The sequence below is a fragment of the Zeus faber genome (genome assembly GCF_960531495.2).
Source record: "Zeus faber genome assembly, chromosome: 14".
Classification (NCBI taxonomy): Eukaryota; Metazoa; Chordata; class Actinopteri; order Zeiformes; family Zeidae; genus Zeus; species Zeus faber.
In genome coordinates, this window is record NC_137200.1 from 16,971,437 (window position 1) to 16,991,043 (window position 19,607).

Sequence of the window (19,607 nt, forward strand, 5' to 3'; positions counted from 1 at the left end):
GAGTTGTATTAAAAAAACCAGTGCAATAGTGGGTTTTATTGCTAAATGTTCTGTTTAAGCAATAAAAAGTAATTTCCATCGCTGCGCATCAGTGTTGTTAGTGTTGTACACCCAAATGGGTGACCTGCTGAATTGTGTGATATTACTTTCCCCGTACAACCTATGTTTCTAAAATATTTGTAAAAGTGTACACAAAGACGAGTAGACTGCTCGCCAGAAAAACGCTAAAAACTTCACTGTGTTTTAAAACACATTATTTTTCTCACGGGATTTGTGTAAGATCGGCTCGTCTCTGTAAAATAACCTCCACGGATCTCAATGATTTAAAACAAACATGAGAGACGTCGGTAGTCTAAAGTGGTCGTCTCCGCTTCTCTGCCCTCGCTTTAAAAGCAGCGACTTGGATCCCAAACGCGACACGGTTCCACAGGTCACACATCCGGGTGTAACACCGGGAGTGGCCCCGATAGTGAATTTAGAATGAAATCAAAGTTTTATTTGTTTGTTCTTTTTCTTGAATGACTCAAAGTCAGACACTTGTGGCACCGTCTTGCTTTGCCTGAAATGAGGAGCGAGCTTCGGGGATCTGCCCTCCGTCACTCCTCCATCCCCCCTCCTCCTGATGGAGGGGTGGGGTGTCCAGTTGGAGAGAGAGAGAGAGAGAGAGAGAGAGAGAGAGAGAATGGAATGTACCACGTTCTACATTATTATATACAGTGCATTTCTGAGATATTCCTTAAATCCTCCGGGCTGTGCTTAGCTGTAGAACAGCGTCGCCATGCGGCCTCTCAGCAGCATGGCAGCTGCAGGAACCAGCGATGATGTCACAACAGGATGCTGGTTTGAAGAGCATAGTCGTGTATATTTGTAGATTTTTTTTCTCGTTATATATTCATAGGATTGTTGTTTTCTCCTGGTTGGTTTATTTCATTACTTTCTGTTAATTCTTAGGTTTATGAGGTCATTGTTATAGACACATTTTATTGTTATTTAGTATTATTGTTTATTTTATATTCCCAGATTTTCTATGGCCTACTTAATCTTTAGTTTTTATTGCATATTGCCATTGTTTTTTTTCCTACTTTTATTCCTATGACTTTATTATTTGTTCCTATTTTGATGTGACCGGTTGTGATGCTGCAATTTCTCGCCGGGGATCAATAAAGTATATCTGCATGGGCATGGCTCAGAATAGTGCTGAGCAGATGACGGGTGTACGGCGGAAATAATATAAATAATTTGAATAATAAGTATAAATAAATATAAATACAAATCACTTTATGGCGGGAAGACTTTTCAGTGGAAATGGCTGTAGCCACGAAACAGACTCTTATTAACCCTTACCGGATCTGGGTCCTCCTCGATTCACCTTTTCTATTTTTTTTATTATGTATTTAAATACTTTTAATTATTTATTATATTATTTAATAATTTGGGACGCCTGCGTTCACTTGTGTTAAAATCGTTTTTTCAGGACAGTGGTAAAAAAGGGTTTATCTGGAGCCCAGGTTGTAGTTTCTTTAATTCCTGCGAATACATCTCACGACTATAAGTGTCCATGCCCCGTGTTGTGAGGTTTGTACGAGATGGCCACACTGGCACTTATTTCCAATTATCCCCAAAATATAGAAAAAATTAGGTACAATACATAATTAAAGTCTTTGGTGGCTCAGGTCCTGCTCTCCAACTTTCCTCCCCTCTCTGTTCTCCGCACGTGTCGGGTCTCCCTCCTTCCGTCGGCCATTTTGGCTGCTTATGTAGCTGCTACCCTGCCTTCACCGATCCAAGGGGCCAATCAGGTCAAGGCTCCGCAATTGGCGTGGCATGTCTTAAAATGTTCCTGCACATCTCTGTACAAACAAGGCCAGCAACATGGCTGATGCGATAGCAGGTTTTAGCCTGTCCTAAATGTCCAGCCCATGGGATCGTGTGACCTACATTTAGAGTCACCTGAGGCTCAGTAGGGACTACCAATCTGGGTGTATCAGTATCTACCAGATATAACCGATTCTCCTTAAAGGGGAGCTATTATGCTCCTTTTCAACAAGTTAATATTGGTCTCTGAGGTCCTGAGGTGTCTTGGAATGTGTGTCGTCCCAAGACGGTACCCATTGTATAAGATTATTATCAACAGACGGTGCCAGGGGTCTCAAGAGAGAGAGAGAACCCATTGTCAGGGGTCCCGGTGATAAGGGAGGTGAAATGTGAACGGTGACCTATGTAGGGGAATCAGATGGTCAACGTTTGTCTCCGGTCAAGCTAAAAGCACCCGCCCGAGTTTCATTCGACAGAGAATCCATCTGGCTCTGTTCTCTCCTAGACGTCCATGGAAAGTCTGGTCCGATGCTGTTCTTTTGTAATAAACCTATTATTTTACTCAAGTCAGCGTCAGCGGTCACTCCTTCTTCATCAACACATCAAATTCATGAAGAAACTACAGTCCCCAGAACACGTTTTGGAAATTTCTAGCTGAAAATACCACTCAGATTAGGCATTCAAGCCATTCCGACATACCTCAAAACCATAGCGTTCCAAAATGGGCTGTTTCTATATGTGTAGCTTTAAATGTAAATGAGCAGCCAGGCCCCTAGTTCTGTGAGCCACTGGGGTTCGAGCTTTACTCTGGGCTCTGTTTCATTTACTCTGTAGACTTTCATTTTCGATTTCACCTTGTCACTATGCTAAAATCGCTTTCTTAACAAATTTGAGGTGAGACATAATCAATGCAATTGCTGAATCTTCACTCATATTATATATGTATGATATGTATGTGATAAATAAACCTCTTGAATCTTGAATCTACAAGGCCTCGTTTAAGAGTTTGTTCCCACACTGCGGTGTCCGGACCAGCGCAGAGCTTAGAGCACCGCGGGATACGAGGGCGCTTGTTTTATTTTTGTGTCATTCAATTACGGAAACATTGGGAAATAAAATAAGTAAAATGAATACAGCTATGGTTTAGTTTGGAGAAAGGCGGAGGAGATTACGCAGCAAATACTTACATTTCCATTGTATGCGGTTGTCGTCACAGGCAGTTGGTATTAATTCCTCTTTCTTTTAAAAGATTTGTGCTGGTCTCTGCAGCCAACAGAGCAGCTACCATGCTAGGCCCATCAGAGACCCAAATGTAGGTGCACAAGCACGAAAAAAGTGAATTTTGCACAATAGGTCCCCTTTAAATATTAACAGGTCCCCGAGAATACCTTTAAACCGCTGGCTTCCCTTAGGCTGAACCCAATATACATCACACACTTTATCAAGTTGTGGTTTCAAGGTTTGGTTCTTCTGTTTTTATGATCATCCATGCATTGGAACAGCTTCCTAGTCTACCTGTGATACATCCCAACAATTTATTTATCTTTATTATTATTATCATTATTATTATTATTATTATTATTAATAATAATAACAATAATAATAATAATAATAATAATAATAATAATAATAATAATAATAAATAAATATAGCTGCAGGCAGCAATACACAGGGTCCAGTATATTAGTTTTAGGTACATATTACAGTTTTTTGGTTTCTGTGAAATGCATCACAATTAATTAAACTTTCAAACATCAAACATTGTGGTGTGACATCGTGGAGTTTTTTTTTCCATATAACTTTTTTTTACATTTTGTGACTGACCTTGAGGAATGGATTTTTGGACAATGGCTTCTTAATTGTCTTTGATTTTTGGCTATTTTTCGGCATTTGGAACAATAACAAAAATAAACTTTGTAATTACTTTTTATAACAATAATCAACAAAATAATAACATTTTACTTTACTTTTACTTATAAATCCATGTAAGTTGTAATTACTACTTTATTGTATTTTACAACATATGGAACTTTAACATTCATTTGTCGTTAGAATTTTTATGGAAGAACTTGTTAAAGCTTAACACTTTCTGTCTTTTCATCTAAATCTGCTATGTTAAGCTGTAGGGAATTGTATGTACATGACATTTCTTTAACAAAAAAAGTAAATTTTTTACTTAAAACCAAATATTCTCATTGTTATAACTCACCTTGTTGTATGTGCAGTCTCAGTGATGGTAGGTGAAGTTGGGTTTCATCTGCATCAATGATAACGTATTTACGTAGGTTTACGATAGTAGTCGAACGTACGTAATTTTGGTGGTGACTTTTTTCCTTGGATTACATTTTCAATGAGGTAGCTTTCCATGAAACACGAAAAACGTTATTATACGGTATTTCTGTGAGTAATTACCATTGCACAGCTCATATTTTTCTGACGCCTCACTGGATCTTGGATGCAGCACTCAGTCCCACAAGTTTTTGTGGACTACTTTTTGTTCGTATTTTTTAGGCAAAGTAATCGGGAGCAAAGAGATAAAAATATCAATCAAACAGATCTGCAGGCATCTACCAGGAAAGTAAGTACATAAATATATACGTAAAATGCATAGTTGGTCACATTGAACCACTACAGAGTGAGGGAGTCTACACCGCACACTGGACACTGTCCAACTGGACATTCTGCATCAGAACCTGCACATTTATAGTACATAGTATGATGACGTCATGAAGCATCTTGCTGTCAATCTCATCTGGTTTATTTTGTTTATGAATAGTGGCATGTCAGTCAAGCACGACCAACTGAATATTTGGATTAATAGTTGTTCGGTTTTTCACTAATATCTGCTCCATATGTGGATTGACCCTGCTGGCTGGACCCCTAATAATAATAATAATGAATATAGTTGCAGGCAGCAATACAAAGGGTCCATTTTAGTCGTGGTAGTTGCGTTTTACATCTTGCTGATTTTCCCTTGGGGTCATTGTCGTACAACAAGATTCAAGATTCAAGATTCAAGATTCAAGATTTTTATTTGTCACATACATATACATACTTCCATACATATATGCAGTGAAATGTAATGCAACGCACCCGGTGATAGCACACAAGAAGTCCTAGGAAAAAGTACAAAAAATAAAATAAAATAAAAAGTAGAAAATTCCTTTCTAATAGACCGACTAACTGACTCCTAAAACGTAATACAGTAAGTGGAATACTTATAGAATAAGATAAAAAATATATAGAATAAAATACAATAAGAATACATTGAAATAAAATGGAATAGATAGAAGGAATATGCCTATGTATATACAGATATGTGCATTTAAAGTGGCATGTGAATTAAAGTGGCATGTGAATGTGAATAGTGTGAGGTAGTGTTTGGGATAATACAGCACAGTATACAACAGTACGGCGCAGCAATACGGCATCACGAACAACCCTGAACAGTGACACAGTATGCGGTACAGTATGCTACATACAGTACAGTAGGTAGTGGAGCCTAGTGCATGGCTCAGTTAGGACCCCTGGTGAGGTCAGCGTTGACAGTTCTGATGGCTTGAGGGAAGAAACTCCGTCTCAGTCTCTCTGTTCTCGCTGCGTGACTGCGGAGGCGCTTGCCTGACCGCAGCAGCTGAAACAGTCCGTTGTTGGGGTGATGAGGATCCTTCATGATCCTACGGGCTCTGCTACTACACCTCCTGGTGTATAACTCCTGCAAGGGGGGGAGGGTAGTTCCAGTGGTACGTTCAGCTGAACGCACCACCCTCTGCAGGGCCCGCCTGTCCTGGGCAGTACAGTTCCCAAACCAGGCAGTGATGTTGCCTGTCAGGATGCTCTCCACTGCTCCAGAGTAGAAGGACTTGAGGATCCTCACCGAGACCCGGAATTTCCTCAGCTGCCTGAGGTGGTAGAGACGCTGCCTCGCCTTTCTCACCAGAGTGTCTGTGTGAACAGTCCATGTTAAGTCCTCTGTGATGTGGACTCCCAGATATCTGAAGCTGCTCACCCTATCGACAGAAGTCCCATTAATCCACAACGGCGCGTGCGTCCTCGATTGTGATCCACGCCTAAAGTCCACAATCAGCTCCTTGGTTTTGCTGACGTTCAGGTGGAGGCTGTTGTCCTGGCACCAGAGTGACAGGTCAGCCACCTCCTCGCGGTAGGCCTTCTCATCGCAGTCGGTGATCAGGCCCACGACCACGGTGTCGTCAGCAAACTTGATGATGGTGTTGGAGCTGGACCTGGCCACACAGTCATGTGTGTACAGGGAGTACAGTAGGGGGCTGAGGACACAGCCCTGGGGGGATCCTGTATTCAGGGTGAGGGAGCTTGACATGTACTTCCCCACCTTGACCACCTGGGGGCGGCCTGTGAGGAAGTCCAGGATCCAGGTGCACAGCGGACCATTCAATCCTAGCTCCAACAACTTGACAGCCAGTCTGGTGGGGACGATGGTGTTGAAAGCTTTTACAAGCTTTTACAACAACTTTTACAAATGCATCTCATCTGCACCCGTCATCCAGTCCAATTGACATTATCCCCACCATATTTCTTAAGGAGGTCATTCCAGTCATTGGTCCTAGTCTTTTGTCCATCATCAACCATTACCTTGTATCAGGCTTTGTACCTGATTATTTTAAGACAACAAGTGTTGTCCACCCTTGATCAAACTCAGTTACATAATTATACTCCCATTTCTAAACTTCCTTTTCTCTCCAAAATCCTCAAAAAGGTTGTTGCAGGAAGGACACAATATGATGGAGTTGGTGGAAGGAGACAATATATTTGATAAATTTGACCATGACATTCCTATGCGTGCAGACACGGGTAAATGTTCCATTTTAGTGTTGCTGGACTTAATGTAAAAGGGCCTGAAAATGCCAGTTTGGCCGAATGCATTTACGTTACAAATAGTGCTCATAACTTATTACATGTGGGACGTATCTAAAACCATGGTGCAAAACACTTTACCAAGATACACTTATTGAAACCACTTTTTACAGGCTGCTGAGTGAGGAGTACGTAACTGCATCAGTGACATAAAGGTTTGGATAGATCAATGAAATTTATTTAGTCGTCAAGTCAAGTCGTCCAACTTTTTAAAAGTAGGCAAATGAAGGTGCCGAGCTAAATGACCCATCTCTTGCACTGACTAGTCTATCTCATGAGGATCTCTTTCCTGTTTGCTTTCTTATTGTTTACAAAAATAAAATAAAATCTCTAACTCTGCTAGTGCTACTTATTTATAGAGAGGCTTTAGCCGGCTGTGGCTGTGATATACAATGCTTTGAAACTGTGACAAAATTCCCTTATTAATTATTATTATTAATTAATGCCCAATATATAGTTCGCTTTGAATTAAAGCGTCCTGAAACAACTAGGTTGGCCTAATGCACTCACTTTATGAAAAATACATATTAGAGTAACCTAAAACTGTAGTGCAAGCAACACTCAACCAAGATACACTAGTTGAAATCACTATTTACATTAACTGAGTACATTATAGAGAGTTACAATTCTTGCCGTTATTTGAGTGTGCATAAGTAAAAAACGAAACAAAATTCAGTCTATTGTAGTCAAAAAAATGCTTTTATTAGCATCCATCAACACATAAATTCTAACAGATTCCAGAGTATGTTTTAGCATTACAGTAGCTTCTTCCATCTTCTGTTCACAGCACTTTGCCCTTTCTAGCCCAACGTAGTTTTTAAACTAGCTATAATTACAAATGGTGAAGACAAGAATTAATATAACAATGTTAATATCACATATAATAATAATAATAATAAAAAAATAATAAAAATAATAATAATAATAATAATAATAATTGTATCAATAATAATATCAAAAATTATATTATTATTACTATTATTATTATTATTATTATTATTATGAAATGACAAGTATGCAGGACAAAGCAAGTAAGGATACAGAGAGGCAATGAAACAGCGGACTGAAAATAGGATTCTTACAATATAAACTAAAACTAAACCTGTGATTTTAGCAGAACTGAACTCAATTTGTTATAAGCCAAGCCAAAGAAACTAAAATTTTTTCACCCATATCACATAAACTAGACTAGTTGCATTTTCTTGACATGTGAATATTTGACAACCCCCCACCCCCCAAAAAACAAAAAAACAAAAAAACAAACTTGACCTTCAGCATCATCTTACAGGATTGTGATGTAAAATTGTTATTACTTGAATCTATCAGGGTGGAAATACGTTCCACCTGGTGTGCAGGGGGCAGCCAGCATGTAGTGTTAAAAAAGTAAATCTGAGCTTATGGAAATGTACAATCATGGTTGCTGGTTTGTGTGTCCATGTAGTTTGAATGTATCAACATCCTGCGAATTCCAGCACAACAAAAAGGACAGTCACAGTCAATGGCATCGGTTAAATGGGGGGATTGGGAAAATGTACAGTGGTGTTGTCTAGGTGTTTGACTGAGCTGCTCCTCACACCTTAGTCCAAGGTGTAGATGTTTTCCTGTACAGGTCTCCTCATTCTTATTTCATAGATGATGTGAGGCGGCTCCTTGGATGAGAAACTAAAAGAGAGGACAGAGAGTCGTTACACCAGCGGAAATGTTTAACAATGTGAACCATCAGCCACCTTCCACGCCAGTTAAATTGAAGCTCACAGATTTTAGAGTGTTCTTTTGTCTCTTGGACGTGTTCAGAGTACAGGATGCGTCCCAGACGAGAACGTTCAACCTACGTCCGGCGAGCGGTGAGAGCCGTGTGAGACAGCGGCTGTCTCACACAAACGTGCCTGAGACTTCGGTAAATTGTAAATCCCAAATGCAACAATGCAACCTGCAACAAAAACACCTAATATTGCTTTATTTGAATGCACATTACATGCATCCCATATACAGTGGGGCAAAAAAGTATTTAGTCAGCCACCAATTGTGCAAGTTCTCCCACTTAAAAAGAAGAGAGAGGCCTGTTATTTTCATCATAGGTTCACTTCGACTATGAGAGACAGAATGGGGGGAAAGAATCCAGGAAATCACATTGTAGGATTTTTAATGAATTAATTGGTAAATTCCTCGGTAAAATAAGTATTTGGTGACCTACAAACAAGCAAGATTTCTGGCTTTCACAGACCTGTAACTTTTTCTTTAAGAGGCTCCTCTGTCCTCCACTCGTTACCTGTATTAATGGCACCTGTTTGAACTCGTTATCAGTATAAAAGACACCTGTCCGCAACCTCAAACAGTCACACTCCAAACTCCACTATGGCCAAGACCAAAGAGCTGTCAAAGGACACCAGAAACAAAATTGTAGACCTGCACCAGGCTGGGAAGACTGAATCTGCAATAGGTCAGCAGCTTGTTGTGAAGAAATCAACTGTGGGAGCAATTATTAGAAAATGGAAGACATACAAGACCACTGATAATCTCCCTCCATCTGGGGCTCCACGCAAGATCTCACCCCGTGGGGTCAATATGATCACAAGAACGGTGAGAAAACATCCCAGAACCACACGGGGGGACCTAGTGAATGACCTGCAGAGAGCTGGGACCCAAGCAACAAAGGCTACCATCAGTAACACACTACGCCGCCAGGGACTCAAATCCTGCAGTGCCAGACGTGTCCCCCTGCTTAAGCCAGTACATGTCCAGGCCCGTCTGAAGTTTGCTGGAGAGCATTTGGATGATCCAGAAGAGGATTGGGAGAATGTCATATGGTCAGATGAAACCAAAATAGAACTTTTTGGTAAAAACTCAACTTCTCGTGTGTGGAGGAGAAAGAAAGCTGAGTTGCATCCAAAGAACACCATACCTACTGTGAAGCATGGGGGTGGAAACATCATGCTTTGGGGCTGTTTTTCTGCAAAGGGACCAGGACGACTGATCCGTGTAAAGGAAAGAATGAATGGGGCCATGTATCGTGAGATTTTGAGTGAAAACCTCCTTCCATCAGATGATGAAACGTGGCTGGGTCTTTCAGCATGACCATGATCCCAAACACACCGCCCGGGCAACGAAGGAGTGGCTTTCTTAAGAAGCATTTCAAGGTCCTGGAGTGGCCTAGCCAGTCTCCAGATCTCAACCCCATAGAAAATCTTTGGAGGGAGTTGAAAGTCCGTGTTGCCCAGTGACAGCCCCAAAACATCACTGCTCTAGAGGAGATCTGCATGGAGGAATGGGCCAAAATACCAGCAACAGTGTGTGAAAACCTTGTGAAGACTTACAGGAAACGTTTGACCTCTGTCATTGAAAACAAAGGGTAAATAACAAAGTATTGAGATGAACTTTTGTTATTGACCAAATACTTATTTTCCAACATAATTTGCAAATAAATTATTTAAAAATCAGACAATGTGATTTTCTGGATTTTTTTTCTCATTCTGTCTCTCATAGTCGAAGTGAACCTATGATGAAAATAACAGGCCTCTCTCATCTTTTTAAGTGGGAGAACTTGCACAATTGGTGGCTGACTAAATACTTTTTTGCCCCACTGTATATGGTTGTACATTACTCCTCATCCCGGTTTCCTTTTCGCGCTCTTATTGGCTGTTGCTCATCGCCGATCTCTCGACTCGTCGTTCATATATCACACTACAACATCCTCCGCCAATATGTTCAAACATATTTTTCAATATCAGCTCACGGCGCGGCGCTGACCCCTTCGGAATGAATGAGCGGCGGCAACTGGAGCATGCAGCGATGGAGCTCCGATGAGGGCTTTTATTGTCGCCGAACTCAACAAGGTTGTTTTCTGTCAGCCAGATTGGTGCAAAAGTCGTGCAGTCGGAACAAGTTCAAGTTCAAGTTCAAGTTCGGCCTAAGCGAAGCTAAGCTCTACTCACCAGCCTTTCATTGACGCTCTTCTATGGATTCCACCTGAATGAGAAAAACAAGTTGGAAGGCTTCATTAACGATGATTGTGATGTTAAACTGTGCAAAGCATTCTTTGGTATGATTTAATTTACTTAGTTAGTTACTTTCCCAAAGAAAAGTCGTCATCATTTTGCAAATTTCATGTCAGGTAAGAGAATGCATGTTTTTGTCAATGGAAGTGTTCGATTTGATATTTAAATCCAATTTGCCGCCATTCAACTGAACTTTATTTCCACATAATCAGATGACATCAGAAGAATTAGCTAATTACCTCGGTACAATGCACTAAGCACTAAGGAATCCCCAGCAGCATCACACATTTGATGATAGCAATTAATCAATTTTTTGAAAAACATGTAAAAAATAGAAATGCATAATGTATTTAAAATAGTAGATTCGATGATAATTTCTATAAAGTTGCTAGAAGCCACCCTTACATACATTTAAAGGCCAGGAGTAGCAACGTTCCAGTCAGCAGCAGCAACAGACTGAGGCACAGAGAGAGAACTGGCACGTTTATCTGCAGGGACAGAGTGGGGAGAGAGTCCTCTATCTGAAGATAGAGAGTGAGAGTAAGGGTGAGAGAGATGGAGAAAATACTGTAGATAGACAGCAACAAAAAACAAAGGAAATAGAAAAGGCAAGGCAAGTTTATTTATACAGCCCATTTCAACAAGGCAATTCAAAGTGCTCTACATCAAAAGCATTAAGAAAAAGTGCAAAAGAAACACATTTTAAAATACATTATTAAAGAGTTCAAATTAAAACCCACTTGATAAAAATTTGATAAAAATAAAGAGATAATAGGAGATAATAGAATAAATACCACCAATCAGCCACAACATTAAAACCACTGACAGGTTAAGTGAATGACATTGATCATCTTGCTCCAATGGCACCTGTCAAGGGGTGGGATATATTAGGCAGCAAGTGAACGGTCAGTTCTTGAAGTTGATGTGTTGGAAGCAGGAAAAATGGGCAAACGTAAGGATCTGAGCCACTTTCACAAGGGATGGCTAGACGACTGGGTCAGAGCATCTCCAAAACGACAGGTCTTGTGGGGTGTTCCTGGTATGCAGTGGTTAGTACCTACCAAAAGTGGTCCAAGAAATGACAACCGGTGAACCGGTGACAGGTTCAGGCGCTCATTAATGCGTGTGGGGAGCGAAGTCTGGCCCGTCTGGTCTGATCCCACAGAAGAGCTACTGTAGCACAATCTGCTGAAAAAGGTAATGCTGGCTATGATAGAAAGGTTTTAGAACACACAATGCATCACAGTTTGCTGCTTATGGGGCTGCGTAGCTGCAGACTGGTCAGAGTGCCCCTGTCCACTGCCAAAAGCGCCTACAATGGGGATGTGAGCTTCAGAACTGGACCATGGAGCAATGAAAGAAGGTGGCCTGGTCTGATGAATCATGTTTTGTTTTACATCATGTTGATCGGCGGGTGTGTGTGCATTGTTTACCTGGGGAAGAGATGGCACCAGGACGCACTATGGGAAGATGGCAAGGCAGTGGAGGCAGTGTGATGCTCTGGAGAATGTTCTGCTGGGAAACCTTGGGTCCTGGCGTTCATGTGGATGTTACTTTGACACGTACCACCTACCTAAACTCTGTTGCAAACCAAGTACACCCCATGGCAATGGTATTCCCTGATGGCAGTGGCCTCTTTCAGCAGGATAATGCACCCTGCCACACTGCATAAACTGTTCAGGAATGGTTTTAGAAACATGACAAAGAGTTCAAGGTGTTGACTTGGCCTCCAAATTCCCCAGATCTCAAGCCGATCAAGCATCTGTGGAATGGGCTGGAACAACAACCCCCATCCATGGAGGCCCCAGCTCGCAACTTCCAGGACTTAAAGGATCTGCTGCTATTGTCTTGGTGGCAGATACCGCAGGACAACTTCAGAGGTCTTGTGGAGTCCATGTCTCAACGGTTCAGAGCTGTTTTGGTAGCACAAGGGGGACCTACACAATATAGACAGTTGGTTTTAATGTTGTGGCTGATTGGTATAGAAAGCAAAAAAATATAATACATAGAATGCATAAAATCAAGTAATAAAAGTTACAGTGCAGTGCAAGAAATGATTCAAAAGCCGCAAATTTGGTTTAGTAAAAGACAGTGGCAAACAGAAAAGTCTTTAGCCTTGATTTTTTGAGAACTCAGAGTTGCAGCAGACCTGCAGTTTTCTGGGAGTTTGTTCCAGTTATGTGGTGTATTAAAACTGAACGCTGCTTCTCCATGTTTAGTTTTGACTCTGGGGACAGAAAACAGACGACCCAGACGACCTGAGAGGTCTGGATGGCTCATAACGTAGCAGAAGATCAGAAATGTATTTTGGCCCGAAGCCATTCAGTGCATCATAAACAAACAATAGTATTTTGAAATCAATTTGTTGATGGACAGGAAGCCAGTCTTAAGATCTGAGAACTGTAGGGATATGATCCACTTTCTTGGTCTTAGTGAGGGCTCGAGCAGCAGCGTTCTGAACCAACTGCAGCTGTATGATCCATCTTTTAGGGAGACCTGTAAAGACACCGTTACAGTGGTCTAGTCTACTAAAGATAAATGCATGGACTAGTTTTTTCCAAATACTAAGACACAAGTCCTTTAATCCTTGATATATTCTTAAGGTGATAGTAGGCTGACTTTGTAATGGTTTTAATGTGCTGTTGAAATTTTGGTCCAAGTCCATGACTACACCAGGATTTCTGGATTGATTTGTGCTTTTTAACATGACCGACTGAAGCTGAGCGCTCACTTTCAGTCGTTCTTTCTTGGCTCCAAAAAAGATGACTTCAGTTTCAGTTTTTGTTTAATTGAAGAAAATTCTGGCATATCCAATCGTTGATTTGTTTAATGCACTTGCTCAGTGATTAAATTGAACCTTAGTCTCCTGGTGATATGGTAATGTAAATTTGTGTGTCTGCGTAATTATAGTGACATATTTTGTTAATTTCCATAATTTGAGCCAGTAGGAGCATGAAGATGTTAAACAGAAGAGGCCCCAGAATGGAGCCTTGGAAAACCCCACATATAATCTTTGTCCGCTCAGATGTGTAATTACCTATAGACACAAAGTAGTTCATGTCCTTTAAGTAGGGTTCAAACCAGTTTAGTACTGTGCCAGAAAGTCCCACCCAGTTTTCCGGTCGGTCTAGTAATATGTTGTGGTCGACTGTGTCAAATGTAGCTCGGAGATCCAGTGATACTAAGACTGAAATTCTGCCACTGTCTGTGTTTATATGGATGTCATTGAAGACCTTCAAAAGAGCGGTCTCAGTGCTGTGGTGTGGTCAAAATCCTGACTGGCAGACATAAAATCAGTTGTGTAGTGCCAAGAAATTATTCAGCTGTTTGAAAACTGCTTTTTCAATAGATTTTATTGAAAATCTGGAGGTTTGATATAGGCCTGTTATTGTTCATTAGTGAGGTGTCTAGATTGCTCTTTTTTAAGGGTGGCTTGATGGTGGCATTTTTCAGGGCCTGTGGGAAGAAACCTGAGAGAAGAGATGTGCTGACGATTTCTAGAAGATCGGAGGCCATGCAATTTGAAACATATATATTGAAAATGCCTGTTGACAGAATATCAAGGCAGCAGGATTGATTTTTAGTGGAAAGCAATGAAGTATTATAAGCAAGGGACATGAAGATTGTTAAAACAAGATAGGCCAGTTGTATGTACTCACAATAACTGTTCCCGAATGCAGAATGGTGGCATTTCGTCTGAACAGATCAAGGTGGGAGGAGAGAATGTTTCTCCAGTTATCTAGTGGGAGAGACACTACATGAAACATATTTTAAATTATCGCAGGCTCCTGTGTCTAGACCAGTATCAGGGAGTCAACCCAAGTGAGCGGAATCTTTTCAATTGATCCAGTATCGAGAAGACAGCTGCAGACTCCCAATGATCAAAAAATGGTTTAGGTCAAAAAAAATACTGGCGTTCCAGGTTTAAAGCAACAAACTGAAGCCCATTCAGTTAATAGAATAAATTATAGAAAAAACGACTTTTATATCAATTCCCTTTTTTAAATTCCTGCCAGGGTGTTAACCTCTGGAGACAGTGTCTACTGGCTCCGTTACGGCAGCCAGTCAGGGCACTGTAACAGACTCATACAAACCAGATGACCCTGTCTAACAACAGGACTACGCTACTGATACAAATGACACAGCAAGAAGCTGAAAGCAATATCCACATGGTTAAAGAAGCATTATCAGGTACATTTTTTTTTATTTATCAATTAAAAATGTTGGGCTAATGGGGAAGACGGTTTGAAAAAATAGAGAAAAAAATTATTTTGCAGGCGGCAAGGGCAAAAAAAAGTGTTGCATGTAAAAAACATGCAACACTTTTTTATTTATAATTGCACCCTCGTCAGTCCCGCAACGGGGAAATTCCTCTGCATTTCTCATCCTAGTATCTGACGTATCTAGGAGCAGTGGGTTGCCATGTAGAGGTGCCCAGGGAGCAGGTAAGGGGGTTAAGTGTCCTGCTCAAGGACACATCAGCACGCTAGCAGTAGCACAAAGCTTGTGCTTACTAGACTTCCCGCCAAAATCCTGTCAGAAGTGGGATTCGAACCCACGCCTCCATTCAGAGACCAGAAATCCCCTTTGCAGGAAGGTTTGTCACCTTGAGTCTGGCGCCTTAGACCGCTCGGCCATCCTGACAGCGTGTCCACGGTGCAGCCGATGTAGGCCATGGGCTCAAAGGCGCATAGCGACGGATCGACGCACGCGACGCGGTGAGGGGTGCCCAGGGTTTGTTTTTCCGTTTCGTTCAAGTGGGAAGCAAAGGAAAACGAATACATCTGAATCTAGAGTGAACCAGCACTCCACTCCTGAAGAGGTGCTCCTCTCTTTTTCTTCTACTTGACCGGCTCCCCTCCTGGACGTCACGTTCAAGTTACGATTTTTAGGTGGCCGGGGCTAATATGCATGAGTACAACTGTAATTCCAAGTAAAAAAATAAAAAGAAAATACATTTGAAAGTGATTTGGTAACCGTTAATTCACTGGGGATACCAGCCTGCAAGTTGCTCTTTAACATCTTTTATTATATAAGCTGAGGCTGAGCCTTGGCCAAAATACAGCACATCTACTTACTTGTGGAAGTAGGCAGTGTAGTAATGTGTTCAGTCGTTGTGGTTGTTGGAGGAGATGTGGTCATTGGTGCTGAAAGAGAAAATGAATTACATGTCAGCACCTCTATCAAACAAACTCAAGATTTTGACTTAATTTACCCATATTTCAGTAATGTTTGTATTTAATTTCTGAATCGGGCATCATCAAACCAGTGGCAGTGTATCGAGATTAAAGACGTACAACGACAATGGTAAGAAAATGCTGAGACGGAGCTTTCTATCGGTGTGTTTTGCCCTATTGTAGACGAGCGAGTCAGTAGGGCCTATACATTCACCTGGGCTTATTCCAAGTGGATGCTGACCTTTGACCACGCGCAGGTTCATGACCACCTTTTTGTCATTAAAGATTCCATCAATGTCCACCCTGCAGCAATAAGGCCCGCTGTCCGTACGCTTCACATTGAGGATGGCAAGGTCCATCTGTCCGTCCAGAACATCTCCCGTCAGCTTGTAGCGGTCCGTCACCTGACGGAAGAGAGGGCAATAATTAGTTCCAGTAAGTTACCGGCTTCATCGCCGCTTAGCCTCCAACTACGAGCCTTAATCCATAAACATCTAAATATGGGGAGAGACATTTTGGTGAGATTAAGTGATCAAACTGAGAACATTTAACTTCAAATAGACGTACACCTCCCATCCATCCCCTTTGGTTTTCAATACACTCAAGGGATAAATCTACTACATTATTGGAATTTTGGAATGTAAACAGGATAATATGTGGAGGTGTAGTAGTCACAATACATTGAAAGATAACATCCAGCTAAGACATACTGTGTATTGATATCACTGCATAACCCGAATGTTGGATTATGTAACCTTGGAGATGACGCCGCTCTCATCAGTTTGAGCCAATATGTCACTGCACCAGAAGGTTCCACAGCTTCTGCCCCAACACACACGACTGAGGCCAAAGCGTTTCACGGAGTACTGGCAAGACAGCGAGGCGGTGCCTCCCTCAGGCACCTTGAAGGAAGAAACCAACGGCGACCAGGAGGCTTGATTCAAAGCACAGGGGAAGAGAGGCAGATTTAAATTCAGATCAAGGTTTGGCTACAGAAATATTGCTGGGTTTAGGATTTGTGAAGTCACATTTATTCGTATAGCACAGGGGTCTCACATTTACGGTGCCCTGGAGGTGACATTGAAAGAGAACTCTTTAATTGCCATGAATTGTGAACTAAATTGTGCACTAAATATTAATTTATGGTCTCGGCATATAATCCATATTAACACACAACCGATCACATAAATTTGATTATAGCCTATTATGGATTGAGATTTGTTAACTGTTAATTTTTATTTTGTTCAAGAATGAGTTATGATCAATCACTTAGACCTTTGCTTTACGTGGATTCATATTCCTAATACCACATATGAAGTGCACCTATAACACAAACCGTGAATACCAAATTGTGCTTCTACAACACCAACTAAACATGTTATTCGTGGTAGCAAATTATAGCCCCTGCGCATGATTTAGTTATTTGTGGGAACTAAATCAACTTTCTTTTCCTCTGATATCGCCTCCAGGGCTCTGTACAAATTAATCCAGACAGTCAGATTGAACAAGACTCCACTTCAATCTTCAAACTGGTACTTTTGGAGTTTTTGGCTGATAAAGCCAAAATCAATCCTCTCAGCAAGCTGATCAAGAGGGGCCACATGCAATAAATTATGGACAACTTTTAATTTGACGAAGACAGAAAATCACAATTACCTTTTAGATGTATTATTATTATTATTATTATTATTATTATTAATAATAATAATATTCAAAAATAACATATATACTTAGGGTGACGTAAAGCCTTTCCTCAGATAAATGTACTTCAGAAAATTGCATAATCAAAGAAAAAAAAAAAAAGAACATGCTCGTATGCCACAACACAACATCAACCGACTTTTTTTCGAACCTTCTGGCTCTTTGTCAGGACCGGCAGCAGGCTTGAAATTTTGTTGGAATTTTACAGAAGGAAACAACCAGCCTAGCGCTCCCCCGAGAGAGAAAAATGAAAAAGAAACACAGGAAGTTCTGTTGTTAGTGGTGAATTAGTGATCGGTCTTGCCTGAGAGAAGTGTGATGGTGGTCCAACGTAGTAGATAGCAGCAAGAGAGGACAGCCATGATGTCTGCCTTGGACTGTGTGTGTGTGTGTGTGTGTGTGTGTGTGTGTGTGTGTGTGTGTGTGTGTGTGTGTGTGTGTGTGTGTGTGTTGTTGTCCACTCAGGGCCTGTAGGAGTTGGTACAGTGCACCACAGTGGATCTGTGTTGTTTGGCAGGACCGTGGGAGGAGCAAGAGAGGAAAGTGAGCGACAGACGCCCAGTGCAAATGTGTGCAATTCATGACATCTCCTTAAAGATTTGATTCACTCAACGGAACAAAGGACATGCCCAGCTTCTCCTATATGGGGTTATGCTGCAATTGTACAGAATCAACAGGAATTCCTGCCAATCCACGATCACCAACCGTGCCGTCACGTAATTTGGATTGTCACGTGGCGAAGACCGACAGCCAGTCGGGGGCCAAGCTGACTGAAATGGAAAATAAGTCATAAACACAACTGCTGCCGCGGCGGCAGATGCGAACGCTGCGAAACCATAAAGTAAGACGGACCTCAGAAATTGAGGATTAACTTACTCTTTTGCGGCAACAACACAAGTGTTTATAAAACGTGTCCTCTAAAGCACACCACGATCGAATTGACATGAGCTGACACAATTGAACGATCGATTCCCGGTTTTAAGAGTCGGGACGCTCGGTTCGTGAATGGAATCCGTTAGTGTTTGGTACTGTTTTGACCAATCGTTGCTCTCAACACACTATAGAGGAAAACGGTCAAATTGATCATTGTACAGTAGGTCGATATGTGTTATGTGGGGGTCTAAAAATTTTCAACCTCTTAAGATTTGAAAAAATCTTTTGGTGCGTATACTGAGACTGTTCATTTACTATGTGCGCTTGATACTGTGCGCATATTGCTCTTTGCAAGGGCTCAGTTGATATCCGAAACAAGAGTCAAATGAAGTCGAAAGCTGCCGTGCGTCCGAAATGGAGCTAGATGTGAAAAGAGGAAGAAACGTGGACACAAATTGGAAGATGCTTTTGCAGGGGGGGAAAAAAAATAAATGGATGGATGATCATCCATTGAATCAAGTTCTGTGTTCAGAGGGCCTCAGTCAGGGTCATAACCACACAACTAGCCTACTGTTGATAGGAGGACAAGAAGATTGACAGTCTGAGAGGGAGAGAGAGACAGAAAGCGAGAGGGAGAGAGAGACAGAGAGAAAGAGAAGGGTGTGTGCATAACAACAGAGAAGTGCTGTGTGTTTATTTGTGTGTCTGTGTGTGCGCATGCGTGTGTGACCACGGTGAAACACAGCCCCTTTGTCCCCCATGTTTTCCAGCTGCCAGAGTTGAACTGTGAAAGGCCTGTCTGCGTAAACTATACACACTTTGTTCATCTCCCTCTTCCACCATGACGCCGTCCAGCTTAACATATCATCTTCTTTTCATCAGCAATTCAAAGTTAAACTCTATTTCACTGTATTGTTTCCGTGTTCTCATCAATGGATACCTGGCGAGTCTTGTTATAGCCGAAGAACCTGACGCCTATAGTGTGAAACGATGAATGGTGAGCAGATTGGAGGGGAACTGGCGTGAGCCACGCCAGTTCCCCTCCAATCTGCCGTGCAGAACTCCAACATTTCCAAAACCCAAACGGCACCTCGATGACTTCTGGCCTGTGGCACTGACCTCGCACATCATGAAGACCTTCAAGAGACTGGTT

General features: G+C 41.5%; 1 protein-coding gene across 1 annotated transcript; it reads right to left on the reverse strand.

Annotated features, from left to right (window-relative positions):
- Positions 1–7,652: 7,652 nt before the first annotated feature.
- timd4 (T cell immunoglobulin and mucin domain containing 4) lies at positions 7,653–19,297 on the reverse strand (the record flags this gene model as incomplete). The annotated part of the gene is made up of 8 exons (XM_080013456.1): positions 7,653–8,370; positions 10,641–10,674; positions 11,113–11,224; positions 14,363–14,442; positions 15,782–15,850; positions 16,095–16,284; positions 16,636–16,814; positions 19,273–19,297. 8 exons carry the CDS (start codon positions 19,295–19,297, stop codon positions 8,286–8,288), a joined length of 774 nt encoding a protein of 257 aa, XP_079869582.1. The 3' UTR covers positions 7,653–8,285.
- Positions 19,298–19,607: the final 310 nt, after the last annotated feature.